The sequence below is a fragment of the Aspergillus fijiensis genome (genome assembly GCF_003184825.1).
Source record: "Aspergillus fijiensis CBS 313.89 unplaced genomic scaffold BO72scaffold_3, whole genome shotgun sequence".
Lineage (NCBI taxonomy): Eukaryota > Fungi > Ascomycota > Eurotiomycetes > Eurotiales > Aspergillaceae > Aspergillus > Aspergillus fijiensis.
Window position 1 is genome coordinate 763,873 of NW_024468979.1, and position 14,398 is coordinate 778,270.

The 14,398-nt window shown below is 51.9% G+C and overlaps 4 protein-coding genes across 4 annotated transcripts; 1 reads left to right on the top strand and 3 right to left on the bottom strand.

Moving 5' to 3' along the window:
- Nucleotides 1–947: 947 nt before the first annotated feature.
- BO72DRAFT_465031 (ankyrin repeat domain-containing protein) lies at nt 948–4,342 on the top strand (the record flags this gene model as incomplete). The annotated part of the gene is made up of 12 exons (XM_040946677.1): nt 948–1,057; nt 1,134–1,289; nt 1,491–1,639; nt 1,694–1,878; nt 2,188–2,318; nt 2,373–2,430; nt 2,602–2,615; nt 2,649–2,820; nt 2,855–3,297; nt 3,352–3,480; nt 3,556–3,846; nt 4,231–4,342. 12 exons carry the CDS (start codon nt 948–950, stop codon nt 4,340–4,342), a joined length of 1,950 nt encoding a protein of 649 aa, XP_040806212.1.
- Nucleotides 4,343–5,032: 690 nt separating this feature from the next.
- On the bottom strand, nt 5,033–6,633 carry BO72DRAFT_420195 (uncharacterized protein; the record flags this gene model as incomplete). Its single annotated transcript, XM_040942700.1, has 5 exons — nt 5,033–5,335; nt 5,375–5,737; nt 5,825–6,017; nt 6,070–6,293; nt 6,370–6,633. 5 exons carry the CDS (start codon nt 6,631–6,633, stop codon nt 5,033–5,035), a joined length of 1,347 nt encoding a protein of 448 aa, XP_040806213.1.
- Nucleotides 6,634–7,471: 838 nt separating this feature from the next.
- Nucleotides 7,472–8,127, bottom strand: BO72DRAFT_482814 (uncharacterized protein; the record flags this gene model as incomplete). Its single annotated transcript, XM_040947753.1, has 2 exons — nt 7,472–7,947; nt 8,044–8,127. 2 exons carry the CDS (start codon nt 8,125–8,127, stop codon nt 7,525–7,527), a joined length of 507 nt encoding a protein of 168 aa, XP_040806214.1. The 3' UTR covers nt 7,472–7,524.
- A 1,809-nt stretch (nt 8,128–9,936) lies between these two features.
- On the bottom strand, nt 9,937–14,275 carry BO72DRAFT_420196 (putative 5-oxoprolinase; the record flags this gene model as incomplete). The annotated part of the gene is made up of 8 exons (XM_040942701.1): nt 9,937–10,757; nt 10,821–11,019; nt 11,073–11,351; nt 11,416–11,522; nt 11,587–12,686; nt 12,749–13,910; nt 13,969–14,154; nt 14,233–14,275. 8 exons carry the CDS (start codon nt 14,273–14,275, stop codon nt 9,937–9,939), a joined length of 3,897 nt encoding a protein of 1,298 aa, XP_040806215.1.
- Between the last annotated feature and the right edge of the window lie 123 nt (nt 14,276–14,398).

Genomic DNA, 14,398 nt, shown 5'->3' on the forward strand with positions numbered 1-14,398 from the left:
CATACGACCACAGGGTGTGGAAAACAGGGCTTCCCGTCCGCTCAGCCGTACTTAAGCCACACGCCGGGAGGTTAGTAGTTGGGTGGGTGACCACCAGCGAATCCCTTCTGTTGTATGTTTTTGGTCTTTTTGTGTATTCTCTTTTTCGTCTGAATGCTTTTTGTTTTTTTTTTTTTTTCCGGTTTTTTTCATGTCATGCCTTTGCGTCAGTATATAGGCCGCATGGATAATATCCTCAGTATGTTCAAAGAAGGCGCGCTCAGCTGGGGGTGGAGGCGTTCACGTCGATGCCAAGAATATGTCAGAAGCCTAAATGTATAAATGCAGTGGCCGCCAGGTACTGTACACCTCTTCTCACCTCTCTAATCACGCCGGGAGACAACTGTAAGTCAAGCACTGTTCTGAAGAATAAAGCAACAGCCAGGAGCGGCAAATACTGCGTTGATGTCTGCGACAGATACTTATTGATCAGTATGGATAGAGCAACGCGCAGGGATTATCGATCTTTATCTTCACCCAGCGCCGCTCATAGAGAGACCCTCGCATGGGCCTGGCGGTAGTTGGCGTATGACCGAGGTAGGGGATTCAGGACTGAGAACCGAGTTTCCTGATCTCACCCAGTGGTGCATATAGACATCCATCCGGGCGCACATAGGGTCAGCAGGTCATTCTTACTGATCAGTTTCTTACATCCCCTCTGTGGCAGCCCTATCAAAGTAGCAAGCATGTCCAGGTGTTCGAGCCACATAATCCCTGTTGAGCAATGGTGGCATTGCAAGATCCCTGTCAACGTGCATAGGCGGCTATGCTATGACCCCGACTCAGCCACCCTGCTGTTCACCTCCGTCGCAATTCTGTTGTTTCCCAAAATTCAACCAGTTCTCCTTTCGCGGCTTTGCTCAAAGCATACTACCGAGACTACTGTATCACACATCTACATCTTCAGAATGAGTTTTGGCTTTGGTGTCGGAGACTTCCTCGCCACTCTGCAACTCGCCGACAACTTGAAGAAGTGGTTCGCACAAGCGCCCAGTGGTTTTAAGGCCATTTCTGCAGAGTAAGTCATATGTCGCCTACGTGAAGAGTAAATGAGAAGATAAAAGGTAAGAATGGTAGCTGATGGCAGCAAACAGTGTGAAAAGCCTGTGGGCTGTCCTCCATGACCTCGACGACATTCCCAAAGACGGCCTCAGCGTGACCCAAAAAGCGGAACTGGATGTGATCGTTCAGCGAGGCCGCGAAGTTCTATTGGGGATCGAAGGCAAGCTTAGCAAATACAATGTCCTCGCGTACACGGCCTCGGACTGGAAAAGCAAGGCGGCTCGGGCATGAAGTCGAATGAAATGGGATCCGGTCGAAGTCGACAGCCTGCGGAACCGTATCACATATTGTCTTTCGCTGTGGAACTTGGTCATGAACAAGATGAATCAGTACGTTGTACTCTGGCTCTCGTTGAGAGGAGGTTTGGCCACTGACCACAACGCCGATAGAGACTTGACAGCCGACATCGGGGCAGAAGTCCACGCTATGAAAGACACACACGATGCGCAGTTACACAGCGAAATGCTTGCCTGGATTTCTCCCATCGATACCTCGGAACGGCAGCGGAAGTCCTTTGACATACACGGCGAAGGAACGAGTAGATAGTTCCTGGAGAGTGAACAATTTGTCCGCTGGATTTCTTCCGACGCAGGCGATCACGCCTTGCTCTGCACTGGAGCTCCCGGGGCAGGCAAGACAATCCTAACTTCGATCGCAATTGACCGCCTCCAGAAGAAACATTCCCACAAAGACGGCATCGTCATCGTCTACCATTACTTTCATTATCAAGAGCAGCTTGGATATTCTGATATCCTTTCCAGCTTTCTGAGACAACTGGTCCAGGCCAACCCAGGCCTTCACGAGATCATCGCTAGGATATTTCCCCGACGATGGCGAGCGCACAACCGCCTGACAGGCGAACAAGTGCAAGAAATATTGAAGCTTGCGTTAGTTGAGTGTAACGAGCTTATATATGTTATCGATGCACTGGACGAATGTTCTGACCTTTATGTGCGACGTCAACTCTTTGCCTGGGTCAGGGACACCCTAAAGCCCAACGGCCGTACTAAGGGTAGGTTCCTCGCAACAGCCCGTCACGGCGACCATTTTGGCAAATTTTCCCCTGGAAATGTGACTTTCTTGGAGATCGAAGCGAGCAGAGGCGATGTGGAAAGCTTTCTCGATGGAAACGTAACATATTTGCCAGAGTTCCTTCAGGGGAAGTCCGAGCTCTGGAATTATATTCGACACCAGATCATTGAATCCGCCGGAGGCATGTGAGTAGCAAGGTCCCTGGCCAGTTTTAGAAGACGGTACTTAACAACCTCCAGATTCCTACTGGTCCGCCTCTACTATACCCTGCTTCTCGACGAAAAGAACGAAAAGGGCGTCCGAGCGCTGGGACAGAAGCTGTATTCCAACTCGGGAGCTTACGATCACGCATACGGTGAGACGATGAAGAGGATCGAGCAACAGAGCGCCGTCTCCCAGGATCTCGCCAAGAGAGCTTTAGCATGGATTGCATTCTCTACACGACCACTCTCTGCTGTGGAGCTACAGGACGCTATAGCAGTGTAATTTGGTGCACCCGAGCTCGACGAAACCAGTGTAACTGGTATTGACGATATAGCTTCCGTCTGCTGTGGGCTAGTCGTGGCGGACAAACACGCCAACACCACTCGGATGGTACATCTCACGGCCCAGGAGTATCTTAATCGGACCTGGCAGACTTGGTTTCCGAACATGCATGAATATTTGACCAATACATGTCTGACGTACGTATCGTTTGAGGATTTTGACGAGCGGCGACAAGCAGTGCCGCGACCAGAGTAACCCTTTCTATTCGTACGCAGCTCACGAGCTAGGGACCCATCTGCGTCATAGCTTGGGCAAAAATTTGCTTCTCATGACATTCCTCGAGAATGATTTTAAGGTTTCTCGGTGCATGTGTGAGATGTTTGGTCTAGAAGCGGGGCTCAAATTCCCTGGAATCCATCTCGCAGCGCTGCTCGGTCTTGAAGATCATGTTCCCAAGTTGATTTTTCGCCCTGGGACCAAGTGGGCGGACGCTCGAGACCACCTTGGCCGTACACCTTTAATATGGGCTGCTGCGCAAGGCAACAGCAGCGTGGTCAGTACCTTGCTTCGTTTCCAAGCCGATATCAATGCCGAGACACTCGAGGGTTTCACACCACTGTTCTATGCAGCAGCATATGGTCATGCCGAAATGGTCACCATGCTGATCAGCTGGGGCGTGTACATCCATTCTCAGACACGCAGTAAGGAAACTGCACTTTTCGCTGCTGCCAGAGGCGGGGCCGGGGTTCAACTCGGTCCCGAGTCGCTCTTTACTATGGGGGACCATGCCCTGGTCGCACAATTATTACTCGATGCAGGGTCCGACGTGAACCACCAGAACATACGCCAGGAGACCCCTTTGTACACCGCAGCAGCGAATGGCAATATCAAGGTTGTTGAGCTGCTCCTTGGCCGGAAAGCCTGCGCGCGGGGCAGCAAAAAGCCGGATCAAGATCCCTTGACCGTTGCAGCACGGAAGGGCCATGTCGCAATCACTCGACTCCTATTGAAAAACGGCGCAGGAGATGCATCTCTTGTGCGACGCATTCTGCAGGCGGGCTGCGACCCCAATCCCCGAGACATATTCGACCGAACGCCCCTATTTGCCGCTGTTTGCTTGGACCGGGCTCAGGTGGTGAAAGTGCTTCTCGACCACCACGACATTGAAATCCAGATTGAGGACAGATTGGGATACACTCCACTCCAAGAGTCATACCGAAGACAGAAGTCTGGAACTCCCTTTTACAATGGCCGGCATACAGGTCGTGCTCGACCTTGGGCTGAGGTCACCGAACTTCTGAAGTCTAAGCTCGGCCTGCGGAAAGAGGATCCCTTGCCCACCATTGAGGGTCTTCCCTTTGTTCGGCACCATGTGCTGCAGCGGCCTTTTTATCCACATTGTGATGTGTGTTTGGATATCAGAACTGCGAAGCATAGTGTGAAGTGCATGGACTGCAGCATGATTGCCAGGTCAGACGGTACTGTGGCGAAGACTGTGATCTATCGTAGAAGCTGTATCCAAGGGGCAAAAAACTGTCCACTGTGTCACCGACCATTTGAGACCCTGATTGCCGAGTGATAAAGGATCAACTCACACTCTTAACTTTACAGCTATGGGAGCTACTCCGCACCATCAGAAATGCAGTACAGCGCGTACTCTCACTACGACAGGAAAAAAGATCCAGATCAAGCGCAAATCTTTGGGCAAGCTGCTTTGATATGATGGGGTATATGTCAACTCGAAGCGGCGCTCTGAGCATCTTAACTCCTGATTTAGCATCGCCAAACAAATTTCCTTTTTCGCCATGACTCATTGTATACGCACTGGCTAGAATATATCTTCTGGTCGAGATGCTCGGAACGCTGGCCTATTTGCCTGTGAATACCTACCGCGGAATATGGACTGCGAATATGCCATATTCTGGTCAAGGGGTCGTGGACTGTAGGGCAGACTATATCCTCGCATTGGGCAGAAAGAAATTCATTCAACAAACATGCTTAGGGCGAATGCTCCTCTTACCAATATGTAGAAAACTGTGAAGAGACGAAGCAAAAGCTGTAGTCGATTTTGCTAGGCCACGAACTACAATTCGCTCGAGAATGAAAGGCTTTCAACTTGCAGCGCTGTTTCATCGACACGGTTGCCGGCGTGTGATCCTGCCACGGCCGTGACCACTGGCCCTGCTTGGCCATCTCCGCTAAACAGCCGGGAACGTCGGCCGAGATTGCGGGCAGAGATTATCAATGTCCCACTCTCCGTCATACACACGTTCGTGCCCAAAATATGAACTTACGATCATTCTACTGGTTTTTATAATGCGGGATTGTTGGTACGGTAGCGCGCTAGGCTGTATACATACAGATTTTTATCCCCGACGATGCTGTTTATCCCATTATGCTATCGATTATAGGATCATCCGAGATAGAGTAGAGCTCTTTTCACGTCGGCATACGCCCCGCTGGGCTGCGCCCGCAGCGCGATGAAGTCCTCCACGTAGATATACCCGCGTGCGAAGACGTACAGGGCACATATTATCGTCACAGGGACTAGCACGCGGAACGAGACCGCCATGTCCGGATCATACTCTTCGGAGATGTTCCGCAAACCGAGTAGACTCTCGCGCACGCTTACCAGGGTGGTCCCCGTGCTCGAGTCGCTGTTATCGTGGTTATACGGAGATCGACGACATCTTCGGGCTGGCCCAGGCATGTCGACCTGGGCTTTGGGCTCGTTGAGCCGGTTGCCGCGCCGCACCATCTCCACGAAATAATAGACTCCACCGTAGATCGAGAAGGCGGCATTGTAGACACTGCAGATCCGCCAAAGCACTTTCTCCGTGTACGTGGGAAAGTAAAAGTCCCACGCCACGAGGAACAGCGCGCTGAATCCCAGCAGGATAATGATGGCCAAGGGTGAGTACTTGTACTCCGGCCTCAGCCACGTGTCCGAGGGAAACCGATCCCACGGTCGGCTCCGAACCCGCCGCGAGAAGATCGGCATCCGGAGTATGTGGGTGATTCGGGTGTAGTATTTCCAGTGGATGTCAATGCCAAAACGGTCATGGCTGATATACTCGAGCGGGGTTCGGTACCACTGATCCGGTAGTTGCGGATGAGTCTGTTAAAGTGGTGTCGGTATACGCTCGTAACCACTTGGGTTTTCGAAACTTACGGTTCGTTTCATGAGATCACGAATAGCTTGTACGGTGATGTCGTTCTTCGTAGAAATATGCCGGGGTCTGCTGATAGACGGCTTGTGAAACCAAGTAATGGATGTCGCTAACATCATGAGCGAAAATGCAACAGTCGTCAGCTCCAACGTCGTAACTGATATACCCAGGCGAAAGCGCTCGAACGTGGATACTAAGAACCAAAATGCCTGAGATACGGCGATCAGTCTGACGGGATGTTAGAGCAGGCTGCCATTACACGGTCGCAAAGGCATCTTACCGAGACAATGTATCCGCGGAATTGCGCTCCTCAATGGCCATCTGCCCCATATCCGGCATGTCTATGTAGTCTTGGGAAAGGAGGTAATATAGTTGCCGGGCATCGATGGGGGATCCTTCAGGGAAATCAGGGCTCCTCAAGTGTATGCCGCCCATATCGACAAAGAACGCATGTCTATATGTCCACTCAAAAGTCTTGTTGAGCCTGGTATCATTCCTGAAAACCTTTTGGATAGGATTAGGATTCACTCCTTGCCAGATAAATGCCTCAGATCCTTTGTGGACGCGTCACTGTACGTACCCTTACACTTTTCCTTGCACTTTCGAACTGTCCCCACGCAATTTCAAAGAGAAAATCAGGCCCCAGCAAGCTGATACAGAAGAGGTTGAATTTGTCGACGAGTGGATGCCACTTGCTGTCGTTCGGGGAGCCAACGTTGGGATACACGGATACCCAGCAGCAAAGAATGATTGTAGTGCAACAAGACCTTAAGATATCAAGACTACCTCTGCCTTCAGGACTTGGCACCCATCCGTGCACAATACTTTCAGTGCTGTTCCCCATGTGATGAAGATAGGTGTATAACGCGAAAGGATAGGACGATTCGAACTAAAGCGAGGACTTGCCCAAGTTTGAAGAGGTAAGGCCAGACCCGCCTGGGCTCTATATACTAACCAGAGGGGTCAACTACTGCAAGCAACAGCCTTGTAAGAAGGGGCGGTGCAGATAATTTTAGCTCCTGACATCACCCCAAGGCTGGAAGACAGCCAAGACAACGAAGGGTACATGTCTGGAGTTGAATGGTCCTAACAATCAAAGTCCCGTAATCTATCCTTGCTAGTTGCTGATTACTAAAGATTCACTAATACAAGTATATTCTTGTTTTGTACGACGGGCGTGATAGGAGGGCAGCCTGTGGCGGGAAACGCCCGCCATTTTAGTGCTGAAATCGCGTGAGGGGTCTGCAGGGGGGGGGGGGGGGGGGGGCGCGAAAAATAGCGTGCTAGCTGTCTCGTCCCATCTTGTCTAACTACTCATTTTTCATGCAAATCACCAATGTCAAACTTCACGTCCCCCTTTTCGATGGGTGAGCCCTGTGCACAATCCTTTGGCCTGACAAGATATCATTCGAAGTCTGTGCTATGGCAAATGCTGGAAGCTCGCCCTTGTTGCCCCAACCCGCCGGGACAGCAGCGGGCAAAAGGTGCCCATAGATTCGATCACCTACTCTATCTATCTATTACATACCTCGGACATATGAGCGGTGTAACGGAGGAGGTTAGTAATCACACAAAGAAGTCAAGGAGGAGAAGCGCCACAAGTGTACAATCTAGTCAGGGTAAATACTACACACTCGCAGAGACAGAAGTAGTTGCATTCTTCATGAGATACAAACTTCTGCGTTCCCTTCCCGTTCAATCCAAGTTCTTCATCTATCAGCTGATTCCATTCCCCTCAACAAGTCACCGTGGTAGCAGGGTAAACGCTCGGCTCCGCGGTCAAGCGCAAGTGACCCTCCCAGGTCCCTCTATGGGTCATCGTACAGCAACCACGGACGGCGCCGGCGGCATTCAAGGCGGTGGCACACTTCTCTACAGCGGCTAGGATTGTCTTTTTCTCCGCGGTGGTCTCGCAGTTCGAGCCGGAGGTCGTGGCCTCGTAAGCGTAGCCCTCGACATAGCTTTCTTCAGAGTCGACGCCGTAGGTGACCGTGCACGAGTCGGCGGTGGACTTGGCCTTGATGATCGCCGCAATGTACTGGTAGATATTGACGCCAGCCTCGGCGGCTAGAACGACAGTCGAGACCCCGCCGACCACCGTCGCGTAGGCCACAGCAGTGGCAATCCCCGTGCGCTTGGCGAGTTCCCCTTCCTGCGCCTAAAGACTCACGTAGTCGGCATTGACCGTGTCAAAGGTGACGGTCAGGTTGGTACTTGCCCCATCCCACTCGGTGGACTCCGGGATGTAAGTTACGTGAGTCCCGTTGTAGCCCGCAAGGCAACGCCCAGCAAGGCCAAATGCGAGCAGACCAGAAAGGACTTGGCGGGAGAGGACCATTCTCCGGTTCGGTATCGGATGACAGCCGCACAAATATCAAGGATAAGAGTAAGAAAGATTATACACCCGTCGGCAAGCATGGATGGGACTGCAATATGGCGGAGAAAAGGAGAGGTGCAACTTGAAAGGATTTAATGGGTTGTGTGGGAATCAGGGCGCTGGGAGCTCCTGGTGAATGACTGGCCTTTTATATCTTTTCTGCTGCCCCTTGAAAGCCACTAGACCCGAAGCGAGGCTGTTGTTGTGACCTTTCTTTCTCCATAGATCGTGCTCCACGCTCAAATCTCCTGTACAGTATCGATTTCGCGGTCAGAGGTAGTTATCACAGAAGGAACTCCTGTTGCGGCTTTGCTGTGGGTCCTCGTGGGAAAATATCGATCGACTTGGCAATGTCAAGCTTATCTGGGCATCGGCCGGGACTCGGAAGGTGTCCGAGATACTGAGTCTATATGCAGTTAATGGGAATGGTGGGGAGAACCTCGCCCAGATACGTATCGTGTCTCTCCGTATGGTACTCATTGTAACGCATGAATGTGCAGGTCCAGATCTCGTGCTAATCGAATTTTCAGGTCACCTCTGACAAACCATTGCCTTCTGTGTGATGGCTCCCCTGGATTTGACTTACCCACCTCATGCTATGCACAATAACATCACCTGGTGGCGGGTAAAGATAAATCCGCGGCAACCGTGGTGGAGGAAATCTCTGTTGCCATTGATATACGTAACGTGCGCCTAAAGTGGGGCCGGATAGGCCTTAAGCTTATTCCCCCTTGGTCTGCGTACGGATCATTCCCCGACCAATCGTAGTTGAAGGGGGGGAATATCAAGACACAACTTGGTCTTCTACGAGCGAACTCGGACACACTCAGAGTCTCAGAGTCGACAAGACAGGCCACGCTCGGCCTCATCGACTAGGATAGTGGGTGCAGGTTGAATTGCTTCAACCATTCTAACCCGGAGTCTTTCGTTCCTGGTTGCCAACGACAGACGATTGGAAATGCGACAGGACCTTCTGCGGTATTTTATGGACTTGAACCAGGATGGCTAGAATTATTCGTGGCCGAAGTGCCACTGAGCCGTTGCCGGAAGAGGCATTGGTGCGAGGAATGCGGCCCGGAGCCTTCTGTGGGCATTCGAAGGATTATTCCTCGACAGAGCTCTACAGAGGTAACTCAACCCAGGCTTATTTCAGTTCGCGGTGAAAATGTGAGCCCCACTCGAAGGGCTCTAGGTAGCACTGAATCACTTAGTGACAGACGATTTTGTGAGATGTTGACCAAATACGTACCCAGAACTGCAGAGCATCACCTATGTTCAAAGGTTTGATCACGGAAAGCCTTCCATGGCGCTCTGATCCGGCCACCTTTCTGCCCTATCTTCTTGTTCCATAAACACAACATAATTTACAATCTACGATCCAAGAGGAGATTATCACATCACTAGCGCGTTACAGTTTGACAAAACTTAGTTTGTAATTATTTGATACCAGGCCCAACTACGCTGATATGTCACATTCAAGCAACTCTCATGAGGAGAAGAAATTACTATGTCATATTTGCGACAGGGTCAAAGCTTCATGGCAAAGACTTCACGTGCGAAATCCTCCCCAAAAGTCAATGACTCATCTGTCGAATTTCAATGCATCTAGAGCGTGCACAATCAAGGAGGCTCTCATGTCTGGTGAGGCGCGGCTACTGCGCCCTAGTATAGAATTGGCGTCAATTGATGGCATCTTCTAAGAAGCACCATCTCAGGATAGACCTAGATTTGACAAGCCTGAATTTTTCTTACTTTGGTGTGTTCACAGCCTTAAACCTGTTCCGCCAGAGTCCGATGTGCAGCCACACTGCCATTAGCCACGGGTATAAATGCTGGCATAACCATCGAGTCGTCCTTTTCCTTGCTGACCACCTTTTCAGGGGATCCATAGCCACCACCACCAGGGGTCTCGATCATGAACCGATCGCCCGGTTGAACCTGGACCGAGCTCTTCCCCCCGACATTGACCCGGCGACCAGCCTTCGTGATCCAGGTATTCTTCCCCCGCTGGCCATCTTCTCCGCCTGCCATTCCGTAGGGTGCGAAGCTCCGTCGTTCCGAGAGAATCGACACCGACATGGGGAGCCTTAACTCAAGCTCCCGGATCACTCCATCGCCACCGGGATATTTGCCCGCCCCACCGCTGCCGTGACGAAGACTGGACTGTCGCAGAAGCACCGGGTATCGCCGTTCGAGCGACTCCGGGTCGGTGATCCGCGTGTTGGTCATGTTGGTGTGGACGCCTCCGGTTCCGGCCCAGCTGGGGCCGGCACCGCTGCCCCCGGCGATGGTCTCGTAGTATCCGAATCCATCCTCGCCGTCGTTGCCGAAGGTCAGGTTGTTCATGCATCCTTGGCTCGCGGCGCACACACGGAAGCTCTTGAAGATGACGTCTACGATGCGCTGCGACGTCAGCACATTGCCGGCGCAGACGGCCGCTTCCGGGTTGGGACACAGAAGCGAGCCCTCCGGGATGACAATCTTGACGGGCTTGATACAGCCATGGTTGAGCGGAATATCCGAGTTGACCATGCAGCGCAGGGCAAAAATGACCGCAGAATTGCAGATTGCGATCGGAGCATTCCAGTTTCCTGCCACCCACTGGGTTAGAGCTTGATGTTCAAACGAACCGGAAGGTCGGTGAATGTTCTTACCGTATACTTCTGGACCAGTGCCGGTGAAGTCAAAGATCGCAGACCCATCGGTAGGGTTGATTGTCACTTTCAGTTTGATCGGGGTGCCGTCGTCCATATAGTCTACTGCAGAAATGTCTGTACCGCGCTCATGCGCGAGACGCTTCAGCAGAGTCCGCACGGCCAGCTCCGCCGCATCTTGGATTGCACCCATGTAGACCTACATTCTGTGAGCTAACGTAATTCTATTTTTGCTGAGTGGTTGATAGGTACCTGAACGACCGGGAATGAATACTCTTCGATGAGCCGTTGCATGAGACGAGCGCCGGAGTGGTTTGCGGCGACTTGGGCCTTGAGATCAGTGACATTGTCCTGGAAGCGTCGGGACCCGCTACTGCCTGGGTAACGTGCCGGCTCCACGCATAGAACGCGATAGAGCTCATCTTCATCGAAGTGGCCCGCACGAACCAGGAGGTGTGAGTTGAAGATAGCACCTTCTTCTGCGAGTAGCTTTGACATTGGTGGCATCGAGCCGGGGAGTATCCCACCCACCTATAGCGAGAGGAATGTTAGTGGGCGTTCGTCTTGAGCACTTTCGAATGGAAAAGACACTCACATCAGCATGATGGCCGCGCGAAGCGGCCCAAAAGATTATGTTCTTTCCAGCAGCGTCGAAGACTGGACTAATCACCGTTAAGTCGGGGAGATGAACACCTCCATAGGCTTTGTTGATAGTTAGCAAGAAGCTTGGATATTGACTTTGCACTGCGATTGCTGGAAGACGTACCTGGGGTATTGGATAGTAGCACATCCCCATCTTGCAGCTTTCCCTGCCACTCAGCAATCTGTGACCGTACGGCAAAGGCCATACTTCCAATCATGGCTGGTACATGAGGGGCGTTTGCAACCAAATCCCCTTCCGGTGTGAAGATTGCACAGGTGAAATCTAGTCGCTCCTTGATGTTCGCGCTGGTGCTGACGTTCTGCAGCACGCGGCCCATTTGTTCAGCCACTCCCATGAACCGATGGCGGAAGATAGAAAGCTGAATTGGGTCGATGGTTTCCGAACTAGTCGACTTGGGGTTCGGTGACTCGATATCAAGAATCAAGAGGTCTTGAGCGACGGTCGCCTTTGCATCTGGACTGACAACGATGGTCTGCGTTTTGTCGATTATCATCGCGGGTCCTTGGATTTGACTTCCCGCAACAAGAGTATCAAGCTTAAAGACAGGGGCGTCAACCCAACCCAGCGAGCTGAAATACGTGGAAGCCCTCGAGCTCGGGGTGGCCTCCATTGTAGCAGATGTAGAATGTGAGAGAGTCTTGGCTTGGAGACGCGAGCAGCTTTCCTGGAAAACACTGCACCCAATTGCGCGGACACGGATGGTGTCCACATACACGACACGGTTCACAGGAGTGAATCCAAATTGCTGATGATGTGCCTTGACAAATGCTTCTTTCGCGTCACTAGTGGGGCTATCCCAGGGTATCATGATGGAGGTTTCACTGCCATCGTATCTCATGTTCAAGAATCGGCAAGCTTGGACATTGTTGAATGGCTCCATCGTCTTGCTACGTCGGGCAGTCTCGACGAGGTTGTCCAGGGAATCATTGAGAGCTTCAATAGTGGACTCATCAAACGCCATCGTGCAGACTCGCTCTTCTTCATGCACTACATCTGCTAGACCAATCCCATAGGCAGACAAGATGGAGGAATATTTGTGGATGAGCACACGTCGGATACCGAGATCGCTAGCAATGGCACAAGCGTGTTGGCCACCCGCGCCGCCAAAGGAGGCGAGATGGTGTTTGGCAACATCGTGGCCCTTGTCCAGGGTCAAGCTCCGAATCGGCCCACACATTGCCGAATTGGCGACTTGGAGGAAGCTTTTTAGAAGGAACTTGTTAGCAGGACAGGTACAATAAAATACACTTGTGCTATCACTCACCCATCTGCAACTTCGGTCCATGTAAGTGACATTCCGGTCTCCTCGTTTATGATCTGGGTCAGCTCCGTAAATTTGTGGAGAACGATGTCTCTGTCTAATGGCTCGTTTTCGTTCGGACCGAAGACTGATGGAAATTCTTCAGGAATCAACCGACCGAGCGCGAGGTTCGCATCCGTCACTGTCAAGGGACCACCTTTGCGGTAGCAAGCAGGACCAGGATTGGAAGAGGCGCTCTCCGGTCCTACCGACATGAGTCCATCCTTCCAGCTCAAGATACTCCCGCCGCCCGCGGCAATTGTATTAACATTGAGCTGTGGAGCATGAATGGTGATCCCCGCCGTCGTGGTCTCGAATATATGATCCAGCTGGCCGTCATATCGACTCACGTCAGTGCTGGTTCCTCCCATATCGAAACCAATCACCGGATTCCGAGTTTCGGAATCGAAGCAGGTCCGCGCATAGCCAATCACGCCTCCTGCTGGCCCCGACAGAATGGAATGAAGCCCGGAGAGACTAGAGGAAGGCACTAGACCTCCATCGGACTGCATAAATTCCAGTCGTGTGCGACATTCTTCAATGTTGGGGAAGCTTTGTGAGAATTGTTGGAGGTATCTTTTGATGCTCGGAGTCAGGTATGCGTCAACAACCGTGGAATTACCGCGGGGGATGAGCTTCGGCCTTGCAGATGTCTCGTGTGAGAGCGATACATTGTCGAACCCAATCTCGAGCGCTAGATCTCGGATCTGAAGCTCGTGCCTCGGAAAACTGTACGAATGCATCAGACACACTGCCAGGGAGCGGAACCCTTCATCGTAGATTCTCTGGAGGTCAAGTCTCGTGCTAGGCAGATCTAGGGGCTGGAGCACGTGGATCATCTCCCCGGACTTCCCCATGACCTGGTCCACGGGCTCAGGGGATGACAGATGTATCCTTCGGAGATCCGAGTCGCTGCAAGCCTGCACAGTCACTCGCTCTCTGACTTCGAAGGCGCTTGAATATAAAGGTAGCGGCCGTCGGATGGTCAAATCAAACATATGTGGCCGGCTTTGCGTACCAATTTGAAGAACATCCTTGAAGCCTTCAGTTATCAGTAGGGCTGTCTGCTCGCCTTTCCTCTCGAGTAGGGCATTTGTTGCAACCGTGGTGCCCATTCGAATCCAATCTGTTGCCAAAGGCGCTTAGTACTACCACCAAACGAGAGAGAGAAACCAAAGCCGTACCGACGTCTCTCAGGTCGAGCTCTGTTCCTCGTGGAATGGAGGACCTGTAGTATTTCTCGAGGACGCGACGGATTGCCTCGGTCGGCGCATCCGCATAGTTCTTCGGATCCACCGACAGGATTTTGGCGACAATATCCTCCCCACCCTCGACTTTGCAAATACAATCCGTAAAGGTCCCGCCTCGATCTATTCATCATAGTCGAAATCAGCAATGGGGACCCCTCAATTGATAATCCTGACCTGGAGCACTCGCTCGAGACTCACCGATTGAGATGCGCAGTGGCTTCGTGTCTGTGCTTGTGGGCATTGCGATTAGAGGGGTGATGCGTATGACTCGGGCTTGAATGATGGAATGCGGTGCAAATATGTTGTCTCGGTCTTGGTGGTGAAAGGCTATATACCCCAATCGTCCCAACCCTATTATCACGAT